Below are 26659 nucleotides of genomic sequence, written 5' to 3'. Positions count from 1 at the left end.
GTGATTGGTCCCCCAGATATCGTTATTGATTGAACAAATTCATCAGGATCGGTAGAGTAAACTAGTAAAGCAGAGTTCGTAGTATCTGATCCAAGAAAATGCACTTACTGTGTATGCGTTTCAACAACCACTGTTGTCTTTGTCAACACTTGATGAGGAGTGACTGCAATCTACTGACAACCAACGCTAGAGGATATGTAAAATCAGGCGGTTTTTGGCGATTTTAGCCATTAAGCCCCCACCGCATAAATCTGAAAGCCCTCTGAGCCCCCCTCCTGGAGACGCTATTGCAAAATCAATGGAGAGAAACTATACTACCTTGTTTCTTAATAAAATGTAACGGGGTAGATCAGGCAACTATGAGAGCCAAAAAGGCCTCAAATTGAGCAAAGAAAGACATTAATTTTCACGTGCATTTCAACCAAGACGCTTCATTAGTGGTGTTCGTCCTTAATGTCATATTATCATGACCGTTTTATTTTGTTTTATGTTAAGGGCTGGGGTATGAACGTTTGGACAGTATTTATTGTGGGACATTAGAGCACATCAGACATATCGAATTGCATTCTGAATACTAAGAATGTCCTGATATCAAATAATTTTGATTTTTTGAAATTGCAATGTAATACACATTTTATGACAAATCATTAAAAATTGATATTTTTGATATATAACAGTCCTCGAAGTAAATTTTATAAATTTAATGATACATTCTTTAAGTATATGTAGCTGGGAGGAAAGGGCGACGATCAATTGAAAATTTTGACCTTTCGTATTGAAGATTTGGATTCCCCCAAAATAAAAATGATAGGTCTTTTTGGGAAATAAAATCCATATCTTCAATATGAAAGGTCAAAATTGTCAATTGATCGTCGGCTTTTCCTCCCAGCTACATACACTTTAAGAATATGTCATTAGATTTATAAAATTTACTTGAGGACTGTTATATATCAAAAATTTGAAAAATATCAAATTTTAATAATTTGTCATAAAATTTGCATTATATCGTGAAATTCAAAAAATGAAAATTATTTGATATGAGAAAGACATTCTTCGTATTCAGAATGCAATTCGATATGTCTGATGTGCTCTCATTTCCCACAAAAATACTGTCGAAACGCTCAAAACGCTCATTCCAGATCCCTTAAGTATATGTCATATTACATGTTTCACATTTGTACGATTTTAAATAATTCTTTATCATGTTTATAGGACATGCTCTGTTATATTTTTATATCCTCTTTTCATTCTTGAAAAGATAGATCATGCTTTTATTTCACCCATTGGGTATTTCTTTATTAATTTGTGTTTATATGGCGATTTCAAGTGGGATAATAACTCCTGGATGACGTAAGCATAATGTTGATAGATTTAAATATCATTATAAATAGGCACTTAATAATAATGATATTGAAATAAATTGATAAATAGATAAATTAATAGAGAAATAAATAAAAGATATATAAGCCTAGATAAATAATAAATAAATGATAAACTAGGAGTAAATTGCAAACATTAAATATCTTAGAGCAAATGAGCATTTAATAAGTTTTTATGACAAATATTTTGCCCTTCTTATGCTTTTATCATTATTTTATCTTTTACTAATTTTTTTTGGGACATGCTCGCTTATTTATTTTTATGTGTTCCTCTTATCATTTGTGAAGTATTTCTTTATTTTTGTTTTAGTACAAGTGATCACTGAGTATGTTTAACTGTGGAAATATCGGTAGATAAGGTGTTTTTTTTTCACCCTTGAGTATTATTTATAAGTGTATCAACATACATTTCACATGTCATGATTTTTCATTGTTTTATTTTAAAGCAATTCTTTATTGGGGTGCATGCTCTCATATATTAGGTGGTTTTTTTCATGTTCCTCTTGTCATTCTTGATAGATGGCTGTTTATTTATGTCGCGTATTAAGTATTTTTTTTAATTTTTGGTCGAAGTGTATAATTATCATCACATGCTGTACGCTGTTTATTTATTTCGCCCTCATTTTCTTTTCTTTTGTTTTTAGATCTTTAGTTCTTTATTTTTGTTTCTGTGAATATCATCCAAAAGTAGGCCTTCTGCACATTATGATTTTTCCTTGCTTTATTTAACTCTTTACTGGGGTGCATGCTCTCTGCTGGTTTTTTTCATGTTCCTCTTATCATTATTGACAAGATAGCACCTGCTGTACGCTGTTTATTTATTTCGCCCTAAATCATTTCTTTCGGTAAGAAAATAATTATCATAGACCATGTAGACAGAACGGACAATAGTCATAGGCGCTCTCCTCCATTTTGAGAAATATACTTTTACACACACACTACATTTATAATTACAATGATCAGCCTTAAAATTTTACCTTTTAGTGGGTTAAGCCCCGGGGTTAAGCCAAACCTAAGTGGATGAAATATAAATCAACACTTCTGGCACTGATTGGTTTCCGTAGTTGTTATATGGAATACGAGCTGTCTGTAGCTACAAAATTGTCTGCAAATCGGCTTTTGCCGAGCCTCTCTTTTTCGGCGTTTTTCTCATTAAATTAGGGTCCCGTTCAAATAAAAAATAAACTGGTGTCTAGATGTAATCACAGTTAACACACCAGGAAAATTATAGAATATACAACAACCTAGTTACACCTGTAGACTGCGAACAAACATGCACCTGGCCAGACCTGGCCGTAAAACAAAGTGTTCTCCCTACGGATACCCTTAAGGGTCACACAATGAATGTCTGATTTACACAACTCGATTTTAAATTGGCATTTCTTCAAACCCGATTTTCTCGAAAAGTTGTTTATTCGCGGCGCCCCACTATACGCCACTATGGAATACAGACGCACGAATTGGGCACTCAAAACACCAGGTTGGTGCTAACGGCTACCCAAAGGTGGCCGACCAAATCCTGACCATGACTTGGCTCGTTGGATTCGTCTATATGCTAAATTCTAAAAATAATGCTTGAATAAGTTCTGTGAACTGAAAACAAATACAGACTATTAAATCCTGAGACTATTATACCTGAAGAGATAGGAAGCGAGCCACTCAAACCACTCGACCCGTGTCCAATGTCCTATGCTCTTTCGTTATGCTAATTACGATACACTCTTGACCGATTGCCTACTCATTTCCACTATATTGACCCAGCTGACGAAATGCGCACACGCAGAGCAATTAACAGCAACCCTTTAAATGACCCAGGTCAGGTATAATAGTCTCAGACTAAATCAAAGCTATAGCAATAACTAAATGAAATGACTGAACCTCCAGAAGGGGCAGACGTCTGGTTTTTGTTTTCAGGGTCAAATTTTGGACAGGCCGTTTTGATGAAAATTACGGGTACTTGTCAAATCCTGGCTAAGACCCTGATGAAAAGAGCATGGCAATGCAAGGAGGGGGGGGGAAGAGCCATTCCCATTCCCTGTAGTTGTAAAAATAAACCCAAATATCCAATGTTGAGGTCCATTTAAAATTAATGTTATTGTCATACAAACTAGTGCCAGAATTGCATCTTGTTGAGCAGCTGAAATAATAATGTAAAATTTGTTTATTTTTACAAACTTTGAAGGAAAATTTTGTGTTATTTTGTAAAGTGAAGATATGAAAGTGACAGTTATGAATGAGGTTAATAACGTTGCATCGGTAATATGTCGGGCATTATGAAAAATCTAAACATTTGCTTTGGACGTCAGAAAAACCACTCGGGCTGAGTGGATATTCCTTGTTTCCAAAGACAAAATGTTTAGATTTCACACACTGCCCTCCAAATAACCAATGTCCAAGTTATTAACCTCTGATTAATGTACTATTGCAGTTGAAATCCATACACCCCCTATGGAAGACATGGCATTAATCTCCCACACAGGGAGTGACAGGGATGTCTTGTCTTCCATAGGGGGTGTATGGATTTCAAAGAAGAGCCAGATGCTAGGAATAACAGTTTACCTCTTCTTTTTCTTAGATGGCTTCACTCCATGACCTCCCCAGTCTCCCCATCCAGGCAGCGTCAGATCAACATCCTTTGGTGCATCTTCATCCATCTTCTTAGCCTTCTCCTCCTGGAACTCATCAACGACGTCATCATCCGCAAACGCTTGCTGGATGTTCATCCTCTGCTCCTGAATCTCTGTCATCTCCTCGTCTTCCATAAGATTAGGAGCCAAGGCATTCATTTCCTTTGGTTGGATTGTAAATACCTTATTTGGATCAATAAATACCATATTAGGATCAATAAATACCTTATTAGGATCAATAAATATCTTATTAGGTCAATAAATATCTTATTAGGATCAATAAATACCTTATTTGGATCAATAAATACCATATTAGTATCAATAAATACCGTATTAGGATCAATAAATATCTTATTAGGATCAATAAATACCTTATTAGGATCAATAAACACCTTATTAGGATCAATAAATACCTTATTAGGATCAATAAATACCTTACATAGGATCAATAAATTATAAATACCTTATTAGGATCAATAAATACCATATTAGGATCAATAAACACTAATATCTTATTAGGATCAACGAATACATTATTAGGATCAATAAATACCATATTAGGATCAATGAATACCATATTAGGATCAATAAATATCTTATTAGGATCAATAAATACCTTATTAGGATCAATAAACACCTTATTAGGATCAATAAATATCTTATTAGGATCAATAAATACATTATTAGGATCAATAAATACATTATTAGGATCAATAAATACCATATTAGGATCAATAAACACCTTATTAGGATCAATAAATATCTTATTAGGATCAATAAATACCTTATTAGGATCAATAAATACCTTATTAGGATCAATATTGATCGGATTCACTACTTTGCTTTGTATGTCATTGGTTTGAAAATTATGGCATTTGTCATTTATACTATGTATTTTTAAAATTGTGAAATAAATGTTTCTTGAATTGAATAAATATCTTATTAGGTCAATAAATACCTTATTAGGATCAATAAACACCTTATTAGGATCAATAAATACCTTATTAGGTCAATAAATACCTTATTAGGATCAATATGCTTGTGTTTCGTTTCCTTTTCTCTCTTTTTTTCATCGCTATCTTTAATGACAACATCAACTTTTGCAGTGCTCTTAGTAGGCACTTTGGATTCATTATCGTTTTCCGATTCCCAGTTCTCGTTCAACTTCTCTAAAGTTTGTCGTCGTTCCAAACCTTCTGCAATCAATCCCTCATCATCTAACTCTGACCATTCATCATCATCAGCATCAATAGTCCGTCCTGTTTTCTTAGCGATAATAGCATCTATATCACTTTTTGTGATGCCATTCTTGTAATTGTCACTATCATCATCATTTTCAGAATCACTTGAGTCTGAGACCACATTTACATCTTCTTTATCATCAGCAACAACTGGCTGTAACGTTGGAAATAACGATGATCCACCGTCATCATTATTCTGATCATCTTTCTTGTTTAATTTACGTTTATGAAGGATCAAACCATGGATTATTGACATCAGTTACTGTTGAGTTTAAAGTATCATTGTTCTCGGTGTCATCATCGCTGATTAGTTCATTTTTGGCCGATTCGTCTTCATTATCACTCATGTTTGCGTCGGCGATCTTCTGAGTAAGGTCCCGACTTTTTTGGAGTTGCTCTTGGAGTAGCTCTCTTGCCTGTAACAGAACAAACAAATATTTATTAATAGCTTTATATGCTGGGAGGAAAGTCTTTGCGAAGAAACCTTTTCAGAGTCTTGCCTATAATAGCAACTTTTCTTAAACATGTAATAAAGTTCCTGCAATATTATCAGTTCATAGTCGTGTGATATGACACGATATAACACACTTTAGCGTGTGCGTGTCGATGCGATACTTGTATGCGCTATTTTAACCAATCAGAGGTGCATAGCAACAACGGGACTGATCGATTCTAAGCTCTAAGTAATTCCTTGTAAAATGTAGGATTTCATTTGACTAAAATTTGGTATACTTATATTTATTTGAATTGAAGTGTATAAGAATGAGAATAAAGGTATTGTTTTTTTTAGCTGCTGTCATGCATCTATCATCTCATATAACATGCGACATCATTATTTTTGGCGCAGAACAACTCAGATTCGCTTCATTGTTTTACTTAAAATAATGATGTCCCCAGTGTTATATGAGATGATAGATGCATGGCAGCGGCTAAAAACAATACCTTTATTCTCTATGTAGTTTATGACACCATCACAGCATTTTAAAGGAGTATTTTGTGATTCTATCATCCTCTTTTGAAGATATTTTTCAGTAGATATCCACGAAAAAAGCTTATTCCCAAAATTTCAGTTGATTCTGGTTTTGCGTTTGCAAGTTACTATATGCATGATTATGTGTATCACTCTGCTCCATTGGCCACTCTGTTGTTATTTTGTTTTGTAATTTTGTTTTGTTAACCAGACCGTAAATCAATAACATTATGTAGCCAGAGGTTTCCAGTGGTATAAAAATCTCAACTTTTTTATAAAAGTGGGGGGATGAGGCTGTGTATCATGAAATGCCCCTTTAATTCAGAGAACTGCCTTTATCATTTAATGATTACCAACTCAAAATTACACGATAAGTAACGCTATGGCAAATCCGCCATATTGGTTCGTCGCTCATGGGGGCCACTAAATGTACCTCTAGCATTTAATGACAAGAGCCCGAAATTGAGCAATAATTTGTGTCTTTTAGTTTGAGCAGAATCTTGGACAGTTATCCAGTTACCACAACTGAACCCGATAGAATCATTCGCTTTATTCCTTGTGGTAACTGGATAGTTGTCCATAAAGACAAAAAGCAGAACTGAACCTGATAGAATCATTTGCTTTATTCCGTGTGGTAACTGGATAGTTGTCCATAAAGACAAAAAGCAGAATCTTAGATAACTATCCAGTTACCACAACTGAACCCGATAGAATCATTTGCTTTATTCCTTGTGGTAACTGGATAGTTGTCCATAAAGACAAAAAGCAGAACTGAACCCGATAGAATCATTTGCTTTATTCCGTGTGGTAACTGGATAGTTGTCCATAAAGACAAAAAGCAGAATCTTAGATAACTATCCAGTTACCACAACTGAACCCGATAGAATCATTCGCTTTATTCCTTGTGGTAACTGGATAGTTGTCCATAAAGACAAAAAGCAGAACTGAACCCGATAGAATCATTTGCTTTATTCCGTGTGGTAACTGGATAGTTGTCCATAAAGACAAAAAGCAGAATCTTAGATAACTATCCAGTTACCACAACTGAACCCGATAGAATCATTTGCTTTATTCCTTGTGGTAACTGGATAGTTGTCCATAAAGACAAAAAGCAGAACTGAACCCGATAGAATCATTTGCTTTATTCCGTGTGGTAACTGGATAGTTGTCCATAAAGACAAAAAGCAGAATCTTAGATAACTATCCAGTTACCACAACTGAACCCGATAGAATCATTCGCTTTATTCCTTGTGGTAACTGGATAGTTGTCCATAAAGACAAAAAGCAGAATCTTAGATAACTATCCAGTTACCATGACTGAACCCAATAGAATCATTTGCTTTATTCCATGTGGTAACTGGATAGTTGTCCATAAAGACAAAAAGCAGAACTGAACCCGATAGAATCATTTGCTTTATTCCGTGTGGTAACTGGATAGTTGTCCATAAAGACAAAAAGCAGAATCTTAGATAACTATCCAGTTACCATGACTGAACCCGATAGAATCATTTGCTTTATTCCGTGTGGTAACTGGATAGTTGTCCATAAAGACAAAAAGCAGAATCTTAGATAACTATCCTGTTACCATGACTGAATCCGATAGAATCATTTGCTTTATTCCGTGTGGTAACTGGATAGTTGTCCTTAAAGACAAAAAGCAGAATCTTAGATAACTATCCAGTTACCATGACTGAATCCGATAGAATCATTTGCTTTATTCCGTGTGGTAACTGGATAGTTGTCCATAAAGACAAAAAGCAGAATCTTAGATAACTATCCTGTTACCATGACTGAATCCGATAGAATCATTTGCTTTATTCCGTGTGTAACTGGATAGTTGTCCTTAAAGACAAAAAGCAGAATCTTAGATAACTATCCAGTTACCATGACTGAACCCAATAGAATCATTTGCTTTATTCCATGTGGTAACTGGATAGTTGTCCTTAAAGACAAAAAGCAGAATCTTAGATAACTATCCAGTTACAATGACTGAATCCGATAGAATCATTTGCTTTATTCCGTGTGGTAACTGGATAGTTGTCCATAAAGACAAAAAGCAGAATCTTAGATAACTATCCTGTTACCATGACTGAACCCGATAGAATCATTTGCTTTATTCCGTGTGGTAACTGGATAGTTGTCCATAAAGACAAAAAGCAGAATCTTAGATAACTATCCAGTTACCATGACTGAATCCGATAGAATCATTTGCTTTATTCCGTGTGGTAACAGGATAGTTGTCCATAAAGACAAAAAGCAGAATCTTAGATAACTATCCAGTTACCATGACTGAATCCGATAGAATCATTTGCTTTATTCCGTGTGGTAACTGGATAGTTGTCCATAAAGACAAAAAGCAGAATCTTAGATAACTATCCAGTTACCATGACTGAACCCGATAGAATCATTTGCTTTATTCCGTGTGGTAACTGGATAGTTGTCCATAAAGACAAAAAGCAGAATCTTAGATAACTATCCAGTTACCATGACTGAACCCAATAGAATCATTTGCTTTATTCCATGTGGTAACTGGATAGTTGTCCATAAAGACAAAAAGCAGAACTGAACCCGATAGAATCATTTGCTTTATTCCGTGTGGTAACTGGATAGTTGTCCATAAAGACAAAAAGCAGAATCTTAGATAACTATCCAGTTACCATGACTGAACCCGATAGAATCATTTGCTTTATTCCGTGTGGTAACTGGATAGTTGTCCATAAAGACAAAAAGCAGAATCTTAGATAACTATCCTGTTACCATGACTGAATCCGATAGAATCATTTGCTTTATTCCGTGTGGTAACTGGATAGTTGTCCTTAAAGACAAAAAGCAGAATCTTAGATAACTATCCAGTTACCATGACTGAACCCAATAGAATCATTTGCTTTATTCCATGTGGTAACTGGATAGTTGTCCATAAAGACAAAAAGCAGAATCTTAGATAACTATCCAGTTACCATGACTGAATCCGATAGAATCATTTGCTTTATTCCGTGTGGTAACTGGATAGTTGTCCATAAAGACAAAAAGCAGAATCTTAGATAACTATCCTGTTACCATGACTGAATCCGATAGAATCATTTGCTTTATTCCGTGTGGTAACTGGATAGTTGTCCTTAAAGACAAAAAGCAGAATCTTAGATAACTATCCAGTTACCATGACTGAACCCAATAGAATCATTTGCTTTATTCCATGTGGTAACTGGATAGTTGTCCTTAAAGACAAAAAGCAGAATCTTAGATAACTATCCAGTTACAATGACTGAATCCGATAGAATCATTTGCTTTATTCTGTGTGGTAACTGGATAGTTGTCCATAAAGACAAAAAGCAGAATCTTAGATAACTATCCTGTTACCATGACTGAACCCGATAGAATCATTTGCTTTATTCCGTGTGGTAACTGGATAGTTGTCCATAAAGACAAAAAGCAGAATCTTAGATAACTATCCAGTTACCATGACTGAATCCGATAGAATCATTTGCTTTATTCCGTGTGGTAACTGGATAGTTGTCCATAAAGACAAAAAGCAGAATCTTAGATAACTATCCAGTTACCATGACTGAATCCGATAGAATCATTTGCTTTATTCCGTGTGGTAACAGGATAGTTGTCCATAAAGACAAAAAGCAGAATCTTAGATAACTATCCAGTTACCATGACTGAATCCGATAGAATCATTTGCTTTATTCCGTGTGGTAACTGGATAGTTGTCCACAAAGACAAAAAGCAGAATCTTAGATAACTATCCAGTTACCATGACTGAACCCGATAGAATCATTTGCTTTATTCCGTGTGGTAACTGGATAGTTGTCCATAAAGACAAAAAGCAGAATCTTAGATAACTATCCAGTTACCATGACTGAACCCAATAGAATCATTTGCTTTATTCCATGTGGTAACTGGATAGTTGTCCTTAAAGACAAAAAGCAGAATCTTAGATAACTATCCAGTTACCATGACTGAACCCGATAGAATCATTTGCTTTATTCCGTGTGGTAACTGGATAGTTGTCTATAAAGACAAAAAGCAGAATCTTAGATAACTATCCAGTTACCATGACTGAATCCGACAGAATCATTTGCTTTATTCTGTGTTGTAACTGGATAGTTGTCCAAGTTTATGCTTGCTGCATGTTACACACTAAATACAAACAAACACACACTTGAAGTTTCCTGATGCAATGCAAAATAATCCGCAGGTACATTATAATCAAAAACAGAATTAATAAACTAGTTGGCACATCATCTGTGATTCAACAACTCTTCCTATACCTTTGTACAGGAGCCAAGCATTGTTAATCCGTGATGAATCTACAGTCCAGTAGCATATACGCGAATGCAAGCATGCATATGCGTTATACATGAGCGCGTAAAATTTGTCATGCCTGGAACCTGTGTGCATATACACACTTACAAGTTGAATTTTTTTGAGGTAGCGGCTAAACATTGCCGTTTTATTCTGTAGTTTTATTGCTAATATCATCAGAGAAATAATCTATCTTTTTCTAAGGCTGAGTGGCAATGATTAACTGACATGCTTCATGAAATATTCATGTGAATTATATGACGATATTTAACTCACAGAATTGCAAAAAAATGGTGACAAATTATGTACTTTTACAAGGCAAAAAGCAACTTTTCTAGGCATTTTTGACATGGGGCTTTCAGGAAAGGAAGTTTCCTACTGTGAAGACCTAACTTTTGACAGTTTGGGTATTTGAACCTATAATTTATCTTTCGGTACAAGTTTGCTGAAGCAAGTTGCAATAGGTAATAAATAACTGCCATGTATACTTCTCATGACAGGCCTTGTATTCAATTTCATCTGTGATGTTGATGCTAGGTGTAACTTTATGCTATCAAAGTAAGCGTGTTGCAAAAACAAAAGGATCAATGTCATGCCCAGCGCCATCCACTCAAATTAAGCAAATTTGGGATATTCCAGTTGAAATCCATATACCCCCTATGGAAGACATTACCTGAATCTCCCACACAAGGCGTGTAGATTTCAAATGGAGTCACCCATCAGGTAACCCCATTTGAAATTCACACTCCTGTGTTGAAGATTAAGATTGTGTCTTCCATAGGGGGTGTATGGATGTCAAGTGGAATAGCCCAATATAACACTGGTTTTGTTGTTCTACATCCTGTAAAATGATATAGTGTGATATAATGATATTGTTATACTCTACTCTGCGATTTATTCCTAATATGCAAAATAAAATAAATTCATATTGAATGAGCCACTGTTCTTAAGAGCTAAACTTTTTGTAAATTACATTTAGCATTTTGCACATGCTGAGATATTGAAAGTTTTCTTACATGAAACAGGATACTTGAATATTACACTTAAACTGGACAGTTAAAGTTGGCAGTGTGGAATAACTTCATACATCAACCATGGACAGAGTATATGAATTACTATATATATGCTGAATGCCACGCCTGTGTGCTGCATTCAACCAGTATCGCGAGAGGAGCAGAGTCGTTGTGTAGAAGCGGTGAATGAAGAATTAGGATTTTGTGAGATTTGCTTATTTGGCCAAAATTGGGACTGACTGCCATACCAGTGTTTCGTATTCAACCATTATTGTGAGATGAGCAGTGCTGTTATGTAGAAGTAATATAAAAAATACTTCTGAATTTTGGATTTTGTTATCTCCTGACTGTCACATTCATGTTTCATATTAAACAATTACTGCAAGTGGAAAAGTCACAGAGTGTAGCTGAGGTGAGTGAAGAGGTAGGATTTTGGATGTTGTGCAATTTACTTGGGCCAATTTATACGCTGATTGTCACACCCATATTTCACATTTAACTGTTACTGTTACTGCCAAAGGACCTTTGTCTCCCAGGCAGTGTTTTTATGAATTGTGAAGAACTTTTTGTATGTAGCGTGATCTAATTTGACCAATTCGGATTTTGGATGCTGTTATCTACTGACTGCCACACTATACCCAGTTGGTCACGTCATACGTCGCATTGCCACACCCGTGTTTCATATTCAACCATTATTGTGAGAGGAGCTGTGATAGGAGGTGAGTGAAGAGGAATAAGGATTTTCGTATTGTGAGAGTCAATTCGGCCAATTTATACGCTGACTTTCAAATGCATGTTTTGCTGTGAGAGGACAAGTATCTTCATGTTAAGAGAGCCGATTGAAGAAAAAAAATTGCTACCTGTAATCTACTTACTGCCACAACCGTGTTTGCTATCTTTATTGCAATTTACAAGATTTAACACTGTGTAAACGAGGGGAGTAAAGAATAATTAGGATTTTGGTTAACTTATGCGCTGACTGCCCCCGGTGACTGCCACACTCATTTTTCCCATTGAACTGTTACTGTGAAAGGACCAATGTTGTTATGTTATTTACTATAAAAGTTATCTACTGACGACCACGCCCATGTTTCATATTCAATCATTAGTACAAGAGGAGCAGTGACGTACGGCAAATGAAGTTGGATTTTGGATGTGATCTACTTTGACTAATTTATGCGCTGATTAATACGCCAGTCTTTTGAATTCAAACAGTATTTCAAGAGGACCAGTGTAGGAGAGGTAATATAAAAAATACTTTTGAACTTTGAATGTTGTTTTCTGACTGGCATACCTTTGTTTCAATTATTCTTGCGCGAGGAGCAGTGACATTATGTACGAAGTGAATGAAGAAGAATAAGGATTTTGCATGTTGTGTGATCTACTTTGGCCAATTTATGCACTGAATGTCACACCTGTTGAACTGTTACTGTAAAAGGACCGGTGCCTTTATGTACACGAGATAATTAGAAAACAAATTTGAACCTTGGATGTTGTTATCTACTGACTGCCTGCGTTTATATTCAACTATTATTGTAAAATGCAATAGGAACAAAGACATTGTGTAGATGAGGTGAGTACAGAAGATTCGCAGTTCGGATATTGTGTGATCTACTTGACAAATTTATGCGTTGACTGCCACATTTGACTATTATTGTGAGCGGATTAGTGTCGTTACATAGCAGAAGTTTTTTTTACAGTTTGAATTTTGTTATCTACTAACTGCCACACGCATATTTGTTGGAGTGTACGCTCATTTGTGTCACCAAGAAATCATATCTGAAACAGTTTACCACATTAAATCTGGTGCATCAAGCCGAAAACTCATTTGATGTAAACTGAACTTGACCTTTGAACTCTTCATTTTTATTTTGTGATTTTACATATTATGTACATATATATTTTACTTATTTTGTGTATTTATTAAGTTGTTTTGCCTATGTTGTAAATAACTTTGTAGTAAGTTTGTAAGTCTGCTACTGTTTTGGTTTTCTGTGTCTAATTAAGCACCTCCCCATAGCAGTGGTGTGGAACTGGTGGACGTTTGCAGTAAACAGATCATAATAAGTTGTTTTGGCTAAGTTGTACATAACCTTTTGTAAATTTGAAGTGTGTTACTGTTTTGTTTTTCGTGCCTAATTTTACACACCTCCCCATCTACTGTAGGTGAATTTTGGTGCATTACAAAATGCTATAATAATTATTGTTGTTACATTGAAATTTTTGTTTGAGAGATACAGTGTTGTTGTGCATAAGTAATATTAATCCCCTGTGTACTGGCCATAGGCTTCAACATAAAAAGTCCCTAGTTCTGAAATATATTCCCAAAATATCAAGAGCTATCTCAAAAACCACTGAACCAATACCAGGCTTCTTTGTACTCATTCTAATGCATTTTTCATACTGATTCCATATAAAGTCACGCATTTCTAAAATTCTGCATTTTTTTAATTTAAAAAGAAAATTTGGATTGTCTTCTGCAGTCAACATCCATGTGGACAGGGTTTTAAAAAAAAGAGCTAGGATTTTGGTTGTAAAGGGTTCAAGCTTGTGTTTACAGGTCGGAGTGCCAATCTCTCTTTCTAATTAATTTGGGGCCACTAACATTCCAGCACATATATCCACCAAGTATATGCGCTGACTACAACACTGCTGTTTCTTATTAACCCACTATTGTGAGAGGGAAGAGTTTAGTATTGAGATTTTTTCCCATATCTTTGCCTGAATATCACTACCACTATGTCTTGGCTTGGTTACAGTGAAATCTCAGTGTGGATGCTGCTGCTATTCTTTACAGTGCTTGGTAATAACACTGTTGCAGATGAACATCCAGAGCACATGTCCGTAATATGTGAAGAGGAGGATATTACCAACTGGTGGTATGAATATAAATACTATACATCAGGTGGTAATGGTACAAAATGTCACATCCACTGTCCCATAGACTGCACATGTATCCTTGGTAACTACACAGTATCAAGCAACTGTACAAATGGATACATAGCTGAGACTATAATCCCATACCCATCTGATGTGAGCTATCTGAGCTGGGCTGACACCACATTGCATGGTGTCAAACCAAAATCATTCTCTCTGTTTGCTGATATATTAGATGGATTACATCTAAACAATATCAGCCTCAGGTACATTCAGCAAGGAGCTTTTGATGGGTTAACCATTCTGAGGTACATATTCCTACAAGAAAATAATCTTACTGATATTACACCTGGTGTATGGGGTGAGTTGACAAGCTTGGATAGGTTATACCTTTCAAGCAATAATCTTATTGTTATTACACCTGGTGCATTCAGTGAGTTGACAAGCTTGTGGGAGTTACACCTTTCAAGCAATAATCTTAATGATATTACACCTGGTGCATTCAGTGAGTTGACAAGCTTGGAATGGTTAGACCTTTCAAGCAATTATATTACTGATATTACACCTGGTGTATTCAGTGAGTTGACAAGCTTGGAATGGTTAGACCTTTCAAGCAATTATATTACTGATATTACACCTGGTGTATTCAGTGAGTTGACAAGCTTGGAAATGTTATTCCTTTCAAGCAATAATATTACTGATATTACACCTGGTGTATTCAGTGAGTTGACAAGCTTGAGATGGTTATACCTTTCAAGCAATTATATTACTGATATTACACCTGGTGTATTCAGTGAGTTGACAAGCTTGGAAATGTTAAACCTTTCAAGCAATTATATTACTGATATTACACCTGATGTATTCAGTGAGTTGACAAGCTTGTATTGGTTATTCCTTTCAAGCAATAATATTACTGATATTACACCTGGTGTATTCAGTGACTTGACAAGCTTGGGATGGTTATACCTTACAAGCAATAATCTTAATGATATTACACCTGGTACATTCAGCGAGTTGACAAGCTTGATTTGGTTACACCTTTCAAGCAATAACCTTACTGATATTACACCTGGTACATTCAGTGAGTTGACAAGCTTGCAAAATTTATACCTTTCAAGCAATAATCTCAGGGATATTACACCTGGTGTATTCAGTGAGTTGACAAGCTTGAGTGGGTTATACCTTTCAAGCAATAATCTCAGGGATATTACACCTGGTGTATTCAGTGAGTTGACAAGATTGGATGCGTTAGACCTTTCAAGCAATAACCTTAATGATATTACACCTGGTGCATTCAGTGAGTTGACAAGCTTGATATATTTGTACCTTTCAAGCAATTATCTTACTGATATTACACCTGATGTGTTCAGTGAGTTGACAGAATTGTGGTTGTTAGATCTCTCCAATAATCATCTTTCTGTGTTAAAGCCTGGCACTTTCAGTAAATTATTCAGTCAATCACTACCACCACGTTATGATAAATGGGTTGATATATTACTCCTGACATTGTCACACAATGACCTTTCCATTTTACATTCTGGCACATTTCAAAATCAAACCGAACTCAGATATCTTGATATTGATCACAACCGATTGCAGTTCCTTCCACAAGATATATTTCATAAACTGAGCCAGTTGCGACATCTGGACCTGTCGGGAAATAAATTGACTAGCATTCCTGCTGAACTGTTCTTTCATTGTTTATATTTGGAAAGAGTTTACTTGCTTGAGAATCCACTTTTGTGGATTGAGCCAAAAGCTTTTGTAGGGTTGAATGGAACTGATTTAATTGTAAGTGACCCTTCTATCTGTTGTTTTACATTGGCTAATTGTATATGTGACAAAGCTCCATCTCCATTCCTCACATGCAGACGTTTGTTGCCATATTTTGGCCTTCGAATAGCAGTGTGGTTGGTATGTGCTCTTGCTATACTTGGAAATAGTTTGGCTTGTTACGTTAAATACAAGCATAAACAGCAAAGTAATAAGGTCCAATCCTTGCTGATCACAAATCTGTCAATATCTGATTTCTGTATGGGTATATATCTGATCATTTTAGTTTCAGCAGACATGTATTACACACACTATTTCCCATCATTTTCTAAATCATGGAGATCTAGTATGTTGTGTAGAATAGCTGGTGCCTTGTCTGTATTATCCAGTGAGGCATCAGCTTTCTTCATAACACTGATCACTATTGATAGGTTTCTTGGGGTGAAGTACACATTCAGGTATAAAATAAGCACTAAACTTTCCCGAGTTATGGTTGCCCTGCTGTGGTTTGTAGCATTAGCCATAAGCATAGCGACATTGGCATTATCACAAGGTAATCCAGATATCTATGCAGTATCGGAAATTTGTGTGGGTTTACCCATTTCAAGAACAATTTCTCATACTATAAATAAAACATTGATACATCAAGATAGACTGCATGGATTGGATTTTACATTGATAGTTTCCTCTGTTGTACGTACAGGGAGCAAGGCAGCTATGTACTTCTCAATTGCCATATTCACAGTCCTAAATCTGGCATGCTTTTTTGTTGTAGGTTATTGTTATGTGGCTATTTTGATCTCTACTAGGCAAACAGCTAGGAGAGCTGGTCGTTCTGCCAATTTAAAAGAGGAACTCAGAATGGCTATGAAAGTCTATCTTTTAGTCTTTACAGATCTTTGTTGCTGGGTTCCAATAGGCATATTGTCCATCCTGGTCCAAGCTGGGGCAGTAGAAGTCAACCCAATTGCCTATGTCTGGATAGCAATATTTGTCTTACCATTCAATTCCGCCATTAATCCTTTCTTGTATACTTTGGCATCTTTTATTTCAAGTAGCAAGCTATGTAGCAAACGAAAGAATCAACAAGAAAATATTCCTCTCGGGCCAATCAGGGGATCATAGAGAGCTAATTAAATATTAAGATGTAAATAAATATTATGATATTGATAAGTCTGCTATTATATGAATTGAGGCTTTCTGCATGCATTGAATCATTGTCTGGAGTCCAATGACACAACCAAACAAGCAATAAAGCTAATTGTGTGTACTCCAATTGTGTGAAATTGCAGAGAGAAATGTTGGAAATTGCCTGGAAATAATTATTGAGCACAGTTATGTAGAAAATTGGGTCAACAATTGAGTTGATTTTTGAAACCATTGAACCCAAGGCATTTTCACTGATAGATTGATTATTTTAACAGAATTGTAGTAAATTTCCTGTGTGTGATCGCTGTGTAACAAATTTTTATTGAATTAATGTCAAGCTACTATGTTTATGATAACAATTTGGTTGACAGTCTTATTTAGTAATGTGTGCTATGATTATTGATCATGTTTTACTTTAATCAGAGTCAACCTACTGAGTGTATGATAGTGATATCAAATGATCAATTTGATTGACAGATCGGTTGATTGAAATTTAAAAACTTGTAGTAAATTTAATCTGAGCCATGATAATTTACAAATTTCAATTAAAATAATGTCAAGCCATCAAGTGACCGAGTCTATGGTAAAATATCACATGGTCAATTAGGTCGGCAATTTGGTTTTAAGTGGAAATTTGAAACACTTGTCATTTAATCTACAGGTGCCATCATGCCATGATCATTAATCATGTTTTAACTAAATTATAATCAAGCTGCTCAATTTAGGACAACAATTTGATTGGCACTTTGGTTGATTAAAATCTCAACTTGTAAATCTAAACTGTGTGATGATCATTTACAAATTTCAATTAAATTAATGTCAAGCCACCAAGTGACCAAGTCTATGATGAAATATCACATGATCAATTTGGTAGGCATTTAATCAGTGCCATCATGCCATGATCATTAATCATGTTCTAACTAAATTATAGTCAAGTTGCTCAGTTTAGAATAATGATATCAAATGATGGTTGATTAAAATCTCAACTTGTAAATCTAAACTGTGTGATGATCATTTACAAATTTTAATTGAATTACTGTCAAGCTGCTACATTTATTATATCACATGATCAATTTGATTTCCTGTTTGGTAACTGAAACTTTACAAACTTGTAAATATAATATGTTAACATATTTTAATTGAATTAATGTCAACTACACATAATTTATAAATGTATGACTTTGAAATTGAACTTATTTTGATGAATTGTGCAAGTTTTGCTTAGTTTTACTCAGATGTCAGGGGGGCACCAAATCGACAAAAAAAGATGCCATTCCTACACCCCCTCATCTAAGATATTCTCGGGTGGGGTTAGGCGCGCCAATTTTGTTTCTTGCCCCGGCACTACCAACCCTAGTTACGCCATTGGGTGTGTGGTTGTGTGTGAGGTGGGTAGGTGCATTGATGTGGTTGTGCATATGTGCAAGTGAGCAATATGTTTAATAAATAAAATTTACTTGCTTGTGTCATTTTTCAGTGTATTAGCTTAGAATAATGGTATTTAATGTTTTGAATTTGTTATTATAAATGCACATGATCTAACTTGTCTTTAATCATTGTATTTCAATATACACCAGGCACAAAAAGAAACTTCGTCAGTTATATTCATCCTTGCTGTTCAATAACTTGATAATTTTGGATTATTCTGAAATATACATTTTGTTAATTGGACTTTTCTTTCTCATTTGACATCCTGTTCGTGAACATTGAACAAGAATTGACCAAGATATGCGCCTCCAAACTCTCAAACCCTAAAATGAAAAGTTGCAATTTTAACGATTCAATTGTGCCTGGTACACTGTGTGCTTTATTGATTGGCCCGTGGTGCTTGTGTGCAATACAACGATGCGTTCCCATTGAAAATCGTTGAAAATGCAACTTTTGATTTTGGGGTTTGAGGTTTTGGAGGCGCAGATCTTGGTCAATTCTTGTTCGCTTTTCACTTAACAGGGTGTCAAATGAGAAAGCAAAGCCCAAATAACAAAATGTATATTTCAGAATAAACCAAAATTATCAAGTTATTGAACAGCAAGGATGAATATAACTGACGAGTTTCTTTTTTTGTGCCTGGTGTATATTCTCCTTATAGGAGCCTACTGTGTAGTTGATGTTTGTTTGATGTTCTGTTTTTGAAAAAGCTTTGTAGCTACCCTGGGATGGACTGTTCCAGTTGAAATCCATACACCCCCTGCAGAAGACATGACCTTAATATCCTACACTGGGAGTGTGAATCACAAATAGGGTTACCTGAATGGGTAGCTCCATTTGAAATTCACACTCCCTGTGTGGGAGATTAAGGTCATATCTTCCATAGGGGCATGAATTTCAACTGGAATAACCCATTGTCATGAATCACATGGTAACCTGTAAATAAAAAATACTAGCTATGTATTCTATTGTACTCTCATTTACAATTGTCAGTGATAAAGATAACAAAGCAAAAGAAAAAAAAAAAGAAAAGAAAAGTCATGTCTGGTTGTTCTCTTATTTGTCTTGTTCTTCACTTGTCAGAAACATATAATAAGCTATTGCAGTTGATATCCATACACCCCCTATAGAAGACATAACCTTAATCTCACACACAGGGGGTGTAGATTTTAAATGGAGCTATCCATTCAGATAACCTCATTTAAAATTCACACTCCCTGGAATGGGAGATTAAGGTCATGTCTTCCATACAGTGGGGGTGTATGGATTTCAACTGGAATAGCCCAATTGCATACCATTTGGGGAGCAGCCCGTCGGGACAATTTTAACAAATGCAATATGCCACTACTACGGTGCCTGGACCCTACCTGCCCTAGGTCCTTCTATAAGGGTCCTACTGGGGGAAGCCCTCTCTTGTTTGCCCTAGGTCCTTCTATAAGGGTCCTACTAGGGAAGCCCTCTCTTGTTTGCCCTAGGTCCTTCTATAAGGGTCCTACTAGGGAAGCCCTCTCTTGTTTGCCATAGGTCCTTCTATAAGGGTCCTACTAGGGAAGCACTCTCTTGTTTGCCCTAGGTCCTTCTATAAGGGTCCTACTAGGGAAGCCCTCTCTTGTTTGCCCTAGGTCCTTCTATAAGGGTCCTACAAGGGAAGCCCTCTCATGTTTGCCCTAGGTCCTTCTATAAGGGTCCTACTAGGGAAGCCCTCTCTTGTTTGCCCTAGGTCCTTCTATAAGGGTCCTACTAGGGAAGCCCTCTCTTGTTTGCCCTAGGTCCTTCTATAAGGGTCCTACTAGGAAGCCCTCTCTTGTTTGCCCTAGGTCCTTCTATAAGGGTCCTACTAGGAAGCCCTCTCTTGTTTGCCCTAGGTCCTTCTATAAGGGTCCTACTAGGGAAGCCCTCTCTTGTTTGTCCTAGGTCCTTCTATAAGGGTCCTACTAGGGAAGCCCTCTCTTGTTTGCCCTAGGTCCTTCTATAAGGGTCCTACTAGGGAAGCCCTCTCTTGTTTGCCCTAGGTCCTTCTATAAGGGTCCTACTAGGAAGCCCTCTCTTGTTTGCCCTAGGTCCTTCTATAAGGGTCCTACTAGGGAAGCCCTCTCTTGTTTGCCCTAGGTCCTTCTATAAGGGTCCTACTAGGGAAGCCCTCTCTTGTTTGCCCTAGGTCCTTCTATAAGGGTCCTACTAGGGAAGCCCTCTCTTGTTTGCCCTAGGTCCTTCTATAAGGGTCCTACTAGGAAGCCCTCTCTTGTTTGCCCTAGGTCCTTCTATAAGGGTCCTACTAGGGAAGCCCTCTCTTGTTTGCCCTAGGTCCTTCTATAAGGGTCCTACTAGGGAAGCCCTCTCTTGTTTGCCATAGGTCCTTCTATAAGGGTCCTACTAGGGAAGCACTCTCTTGTTTGCCCTAGGTCCTTCTATAAGGGTCCTACTAGGGCAGCCCTCTCTTGTTTGCCCTAGGTCCTTCTATAAGGGTCCTACTAGGAAGCCCTCTCATGTTTGCCCTAGGTCCTTCTATAAGGGTCCTACTAGGGAAGCCCTCTCTTGTTTGCCCTAGGTCCTTCTATAAGGGTCCTACTCGGGAAGCCCTCTCTTGTTTGCCCTAGGTCCTTCTATAAGGGTCCTACTAGGGAAGCCCTCTCTTGTTTGCCCTAGGTCCTTCTATAAGGGTCCTACTAGGGAAGCCCTCTCTTGTTTGCCCTAGGTCCTTCTATAAGGGTCCTACTAGGAAGCCCTCTCTTGTTTGCCCTAGGTCCTTCTATAAGGGTCCTACTAGGGAAGCCCTCTCTTGTTTGCCCTAGGTCCTTCTATAAGGGTCCTACTAGGGAAGCCCTCTCTTGTTTGCCCTAGGTCCTTCTATAAGGGTCCTACTAGGAAGCCCTCTCTTGTTTGCCCTAGGTCCTTCTATAAGGGTCCTACTAGGAAGCCCTCTCTTGTTTGCCCTAGGTCCTTCTATAAGGGTCCTACTAGGGAAGCCCTCTCTTGTTTGCCCTAGGTCCTTCTATAAGGGTCCTACTAGGGAAGCCCTCTCTTGTTTGCCCTAGGTCCTTCTATAAGGGTCCTACTGGGGAAGCCCTCTCTTGTTTGCCCTAGGTCCTTCTATAAGGGTCCTACCAGGGAAGCCCTCTCTTGTTTGCCCTAGGTCCTTCTATAAGGGTCCTACTAGGGAAGCCCTCTCTTGTTTGCCCTAGGTCCTTCTATAAGGGTCCTACTAGGGAAGCCCTCTCTTGTTTGCCCTAGGTCCTTCTATAAGGGTCCTACTAGGAAGCCCTCTCTTGTTTGCCCTAGGTCCTTCTATAAGGGTCCTACTAGGGAAGCCCTCTCTTGTTTGCCCTAGGTCCTTCTATAAGGGTCCTACTAGGGAAGCCCTCTCTTGTTTGCCCTAGGTCCTTCTATAAGGGTCCTACTAGGAAGCCCTCTCTTGTTTGCCCTAGGTCCTTCTATAAGGGTCCTACGAGGGAAGCCCTCTCTTGTTTGCCCTAGGTCCTTCTATAAGGGTCCTACTAGGGAAGCCCTCTCTTGTTTGCCCTAGGTCCTTCTATAAGGGTCCTACTAGGGAAGCCCTCTCTTGTTTGCCCTAGGTCCTTCTATAAGGGTCCTACTAGGGAAGCCCTCTCTTGTTTGCCCTAGGTCCTTCTATAAGGGTCCTACTAGGGAAAGCCCTCTCTTGTTTGCCCTAGGTCCTTCTATAAGGGTCCTACTAGGGAAGCCCTCTCTTGTTTGCCCTAGGTCCTTCTATAAGGGTCCTACTAGGGAAGCCCTCTCTTGTTTGCCCTAGGTCCTTCTATAAGGGTCCTACTAGGGAAGCCCTCTCTTGTTTGCCCTAGGTCCTTCTATAAGGGTCCTACTAGGGAAGCCCTCTCTTGTTTGCCCTAGGTCCTTCTATAAGGGTCCTACTAGGAAGCCCTCTCTTGTTTGCCCTAGGTCCTTCTATAAGGGTCCTACTAGGAAGCCCTACTAGCCCTAGGTCCTTCTAAGGGTCCCTCTCTTGTTTGCCCTAGGTCCTTCTATAAGGGTCCTACTAGGGAAGCCCTCTCTTGTTTGCCCTAGGTCCTTCTATAAGGGTCCTACTAGGGAAGCCCTCTCTTGTTTGCCCTAGGTCCTTCTATAAGGGTCCTACTAGGGAAGCCCTCTCTTGTTTGCCCTAGGTCCTTCTATAAGGGTCCTACTAGGGAAGCCCTCTCTTGTTTGCCCTAGGTCCTTCTATAAGGGTCCTACTAGGAAGCCCTCTCTTGTTTGCCCTAGGTCCTTCTATAAGGGTCCTACTAGGGAAGCCCTCTCTTGTTTGCCCTAGGTCCTTCTATAAGGGTCCTACTAGGAAGCCCCTCTCTTGTTTGCCCTAGGTCCTTCTATAAGGGTCCTACTAGGGAAGCCCTCTCTTGTTTGCCCTAGGTCCTTCTATAAGGGTCCTACTAGGGAAGCCCTCTCTGGTTTGCCCTAGGTCCTTCTATAAGGGTCCTACTAGGGAAGCCCTCTCTTGTTTGCCCTAGGTCCTTCTATAAGGGTCCTACTAGGGAAGCCCTCTCTTGTTTGCCCTAGGTCCTTCTATAAGGGTCCTACTAGGGAAGCCCTCTCTTGTTTGCCCTAGGTCCTTCTATAAGGGTCCTACTAGGAAGCCCTCTCTTGTTTGCCCTAGGTCCTTCTATAAGGGTCCTACTAGGGAAGCCCTCTCTTGTTTGCCCTAGGTCCTTCTATAAGGGTCCTACTAGGGAAGCCCTCTCTTGTTTGCCCTAGGTCCTTCTATAAGGGTCCTACTAGGGAAGCCCTCTCTTGTTTGCCCTAGGTCCTTCTATAAGGGTCCTACTAGGGAAGCCCTCTCTTGTTTGCCCTAGGTCCTTCTATAAGGGTCCTACTAGGGAAGCCCTCTCTTGTTTGCCCTAGGTCCTTCTATAAGGGTCCTACTAGGGAAGCCCTCTCTTGTTTGCCCTAGGTCCTTCTATAAGGGTCCTACTAGGGAAGCCCTCTCTTGTTTGCCCTAGGTCCTTCTATAAGGGTCCTACTAGGGAAGCCCTCTCTTGTTTGCCCTAGGTCCTTCTATAAGGGTCCTACTAGGGAAGCCCTCTCTTGTTTGCCCTAGGTCCTTCTATAAGGGTCCTACTAGGGAAGCCCTCTCTTGTTTGCCCTAGGTCCTTCTATAAGGGTCCTACTAGGGATGCCCTCTCTTGTTTGCCCTAGGTCCTTCTATAAGGGTCCTACTAGGAAGCCCTCTCTTGTTTGCCCTAGGTCCTTCTATAAGGGTCCTACTAGGGAAGCCCTCTCTTGTTTGCCCTAGGTCCTTCTATAAGGGTCCTACTAGGGAAGCCCTCTCTAGTTTGCCCTAGGTCCTTCTATAAGGGTCCTACTAGGGAAGCCCTCTTGTTTGCCCTAGGTCCTTCTATAAGGGTCCTACTAGGGAAGCCCTCTCTTGTTTGCCCTAGGTCCTTCTATAAGGGTCCTACTAGGAAGCCCTCTCTTGTTTGCCCTAGGTCCTTCTATAAGGGTCCTACTAGGGAAGCCCTCTCTTGTTTGCCCTAGGTCCTTCTATAAGGGTCCTACTAGGAAGCCCTCTCTTGTTTGCCCTAGGTCCTTCTATAAGGGTCCTACTAGGGAAGCCCTCGCTTGTTTGCCCTAGGTCCTTCTATAAGGGTCCTACTAGGGAAGCCCTCTCTTGTTTGCCCTAGGTCCTTCTATAAGGGTCCTACTAGGAAGCCCTCTCTTGTTTGCCCTAGGTCCTTCTATAAGGGTCCTACTAGGAAGCCCTCTCTTGTTTGCCCTAGGTCCTTCTATAAGGGTCCTACTAGGGAAGCCCTCTCTTGTTTGCCCTAGGTCCTTCTATAAGGGTCCTACTAGGAAGCCCTCTCTGTTTGCCCTAGGTCCTTCTATAAGGGTCCTACTAGGGAAGCCCTCTCTTGTTTGCCCTAGGTCCTTCTATAAGGGTCCTACTAGGAAGCCCTCTCTTGTTTGCCCTAGGTCCTTCTATAAGGGTCCTACTAGGAAGCCCTCTCTTGTTTGCCCTAGGTCCTTCTATAAGGGTCCTACTAGGGAAGCCCTCTCTTGTTTGCCCTAGGTCCTTCTATAAGGGTCCTACTAGAGAGGCCCTCTCTTGTTTGCCCTAGGTCCTTCTATAAGGGTCCTACTAGGGAAGCCCTCTCTTGTTTGCCCTAGGTCCTTCTATAAGGGTCCTACTAGGAAGCCCTCTCTTGTTTGGGTCCCTAGGTCCTTCTATAAGGGTCCTACTAGGGAAGCCCTCTCTTGTTTGCCCTAGGTCCTTCTATAAGGGTCCTACTAGGAAGCCCTCTCTTGTTTGCCCTAGGTCCTTCTATAAGGGTCCCACTAGGGAAGCCCTCTCTTGTTTGCCCTAGGTCCTTCTATATAGGGTCCTACTAGGAAGCCCTCTCTTGTTTGCCCTAGGTCCTTCTATAAGGGTCCTACTAGGGAAGCCCTCTCTTGTTTGCCCTAGGTCCTTCTATAAGGGTCCTACTAGGGAAGCCCTCTCTTGTTTGCCCTAGGTCCTTCTATAAGGGTCCTACTAGGGAAGCCCTCTCTTGTTTGCCCTAGGTCCTTCTATAAGGGTCCTACTAGGGAAGCCCTCTCTTGTTTGCCCTAGGTCCTTCTATATAAGGGTCCTACTAGGGAAGCCCTCTCTTGTTTGCCCTAGGTCCTTCTATAAGGGTCCTACTAGGGAAGCCCTCTCTTGTTTGCCCTAGGTCCTTCTATAAGGGTCCTACTAGGGAAGCCCTCTCTTGTTTGCCCTAGGTCCTTCTATAAGGGTCCTACTAGGGTAGCCCTCTCTTGTTTGCCCTAGGTCCTTCTATAAGGGTCCTACTAGGGAAGCCCTCTCTTGTTTGCCCTAGGTCCTTCTATAAGGGTCCTACTAGGAAGCCCTCTTGTTTGCCCTAGGTCCTTCTATAAGGGTCCTACTAGGAAGCCCTCTCTTGTTTGCCCTAGGTCCTTCTATAAGGGTCCTACTAGGGAAGCCCTCTCTTGTTTGCCCTAGGTCCTTCTATAAGGGTCCTACTAGGGAAGCCCTCTCTTGTTTGCCCTAGGTCCTTCTATAAGGGTCCTACTAGGGAAGCCCTCTCTGGTTTGCCCTAGGTCCTTCTATAAGGGTCCTACTAGGGAAGCCCTCTCTTGTTTGCCCTAGGTCCTTCTATAAGGGTCCTACTAGGGCAGCCCTCTCTTGTTTGCCCTAGGTCCTTCTATAAGGGTCCTACTAGGGAAGCCCTCTCTTGTTTGCCCTAGGTCCTTCTATAAGGGTCCTATAAGGTTTGCCCTAGGTCCTTCTATAAGGGTCCTACTAGGGAAGCCCTCTCTTGTTTGCCCTAGGTCCTTCTATAAGGGTCCTACTAGGGAAGCCCTCTCTTGTTTGCCCTAGGTCCTTCTATAAGGATCCTACTAGGGAAGCCCTCTCTTGTTTGCCCTAGGTCCTTCTATAAGGGTCCTACTAGGGAAGCCCTCTCTTGTTTGCCCTAGGTCCTTCTATAAGGGTCCTACTAGGGAAGCCCTCTCTTGTTTGCCCTAGGTCCTTCTATAAAGGGTCCTACTAGGAAGCCCTCACTTGTTTGCCCTAGGTCCTTCTATAAGGGTCCTACTAGGGAAGCCCTCTCTTGTTTGCCCTAGGTCCTTCTATAAGGGTCCTACTAGGGAAGCCCTCTCTTGTTTGCCCTAGGTCCTTCTATAAGGGTCCTACTAGGGAAGCCCTCTCTTGTTTGCCCTAGGTCCTTCTATAAGGGTCCTACTAGGGAAGCCCTCTCTTGTTTGCCCTAGGTCCTTCTATAAGGGTCCTACTAGGGAAGCCCTCTCTTGTTTGCCATAGGTCCTTCTATAAGGGTCCTACTAGGGAAGCCCTCTCTTGTTTGCCCTAGGTCCTCTTCTATAAGGGTGCTACTAGGAAGCCCTCTCTTGTTTGCCCTAGGTCCTTCTA

The 26659-nt window shown here is 39.2% G+C and overlaps 1 protein-coding gene across 1 annotated transcript in view; it reads right to left on the bottom strand.

Moving 5' to 3' along the window:
- Positions 1–26659, bottom strand: part of LOC140156674 (U3 small nucleolar RNA-associated protein 14 homolog A-like) — a 92413-nt gene that overhangs the window by 32745 nt on the left and 33009 nt on the right. Inside the window, 3 exon segments of the mRNA XM_072179613.1 lie at positions 3939–4189; positions 5027–5475; positions 5477–5663. Of these exon segments, the coding sequence (XP_072035714.1) occupies positions 3939–4189; positions 5027–5475; positions 5477–5663 (887 nt within the window).

Source organism: Amphiura filiformis, chromosome 7, assembly GCF_039555335.1.
Source record: "Amphiura filiformis chromosome 7, Afil_fr2py, whole genome shotgun sequence".
NCBI lineage: Eukaryota > Metazoa > Echinodermata > Ophiuroidea > Amphilepidida > Amphiuridae > Amphiura > Amphiura filiformis.
The sequence above is the reverse complement of the archived record's forward strand: the minus strand, read 5'-3'. Positions and strand labels throughout refer to the sequence as shown.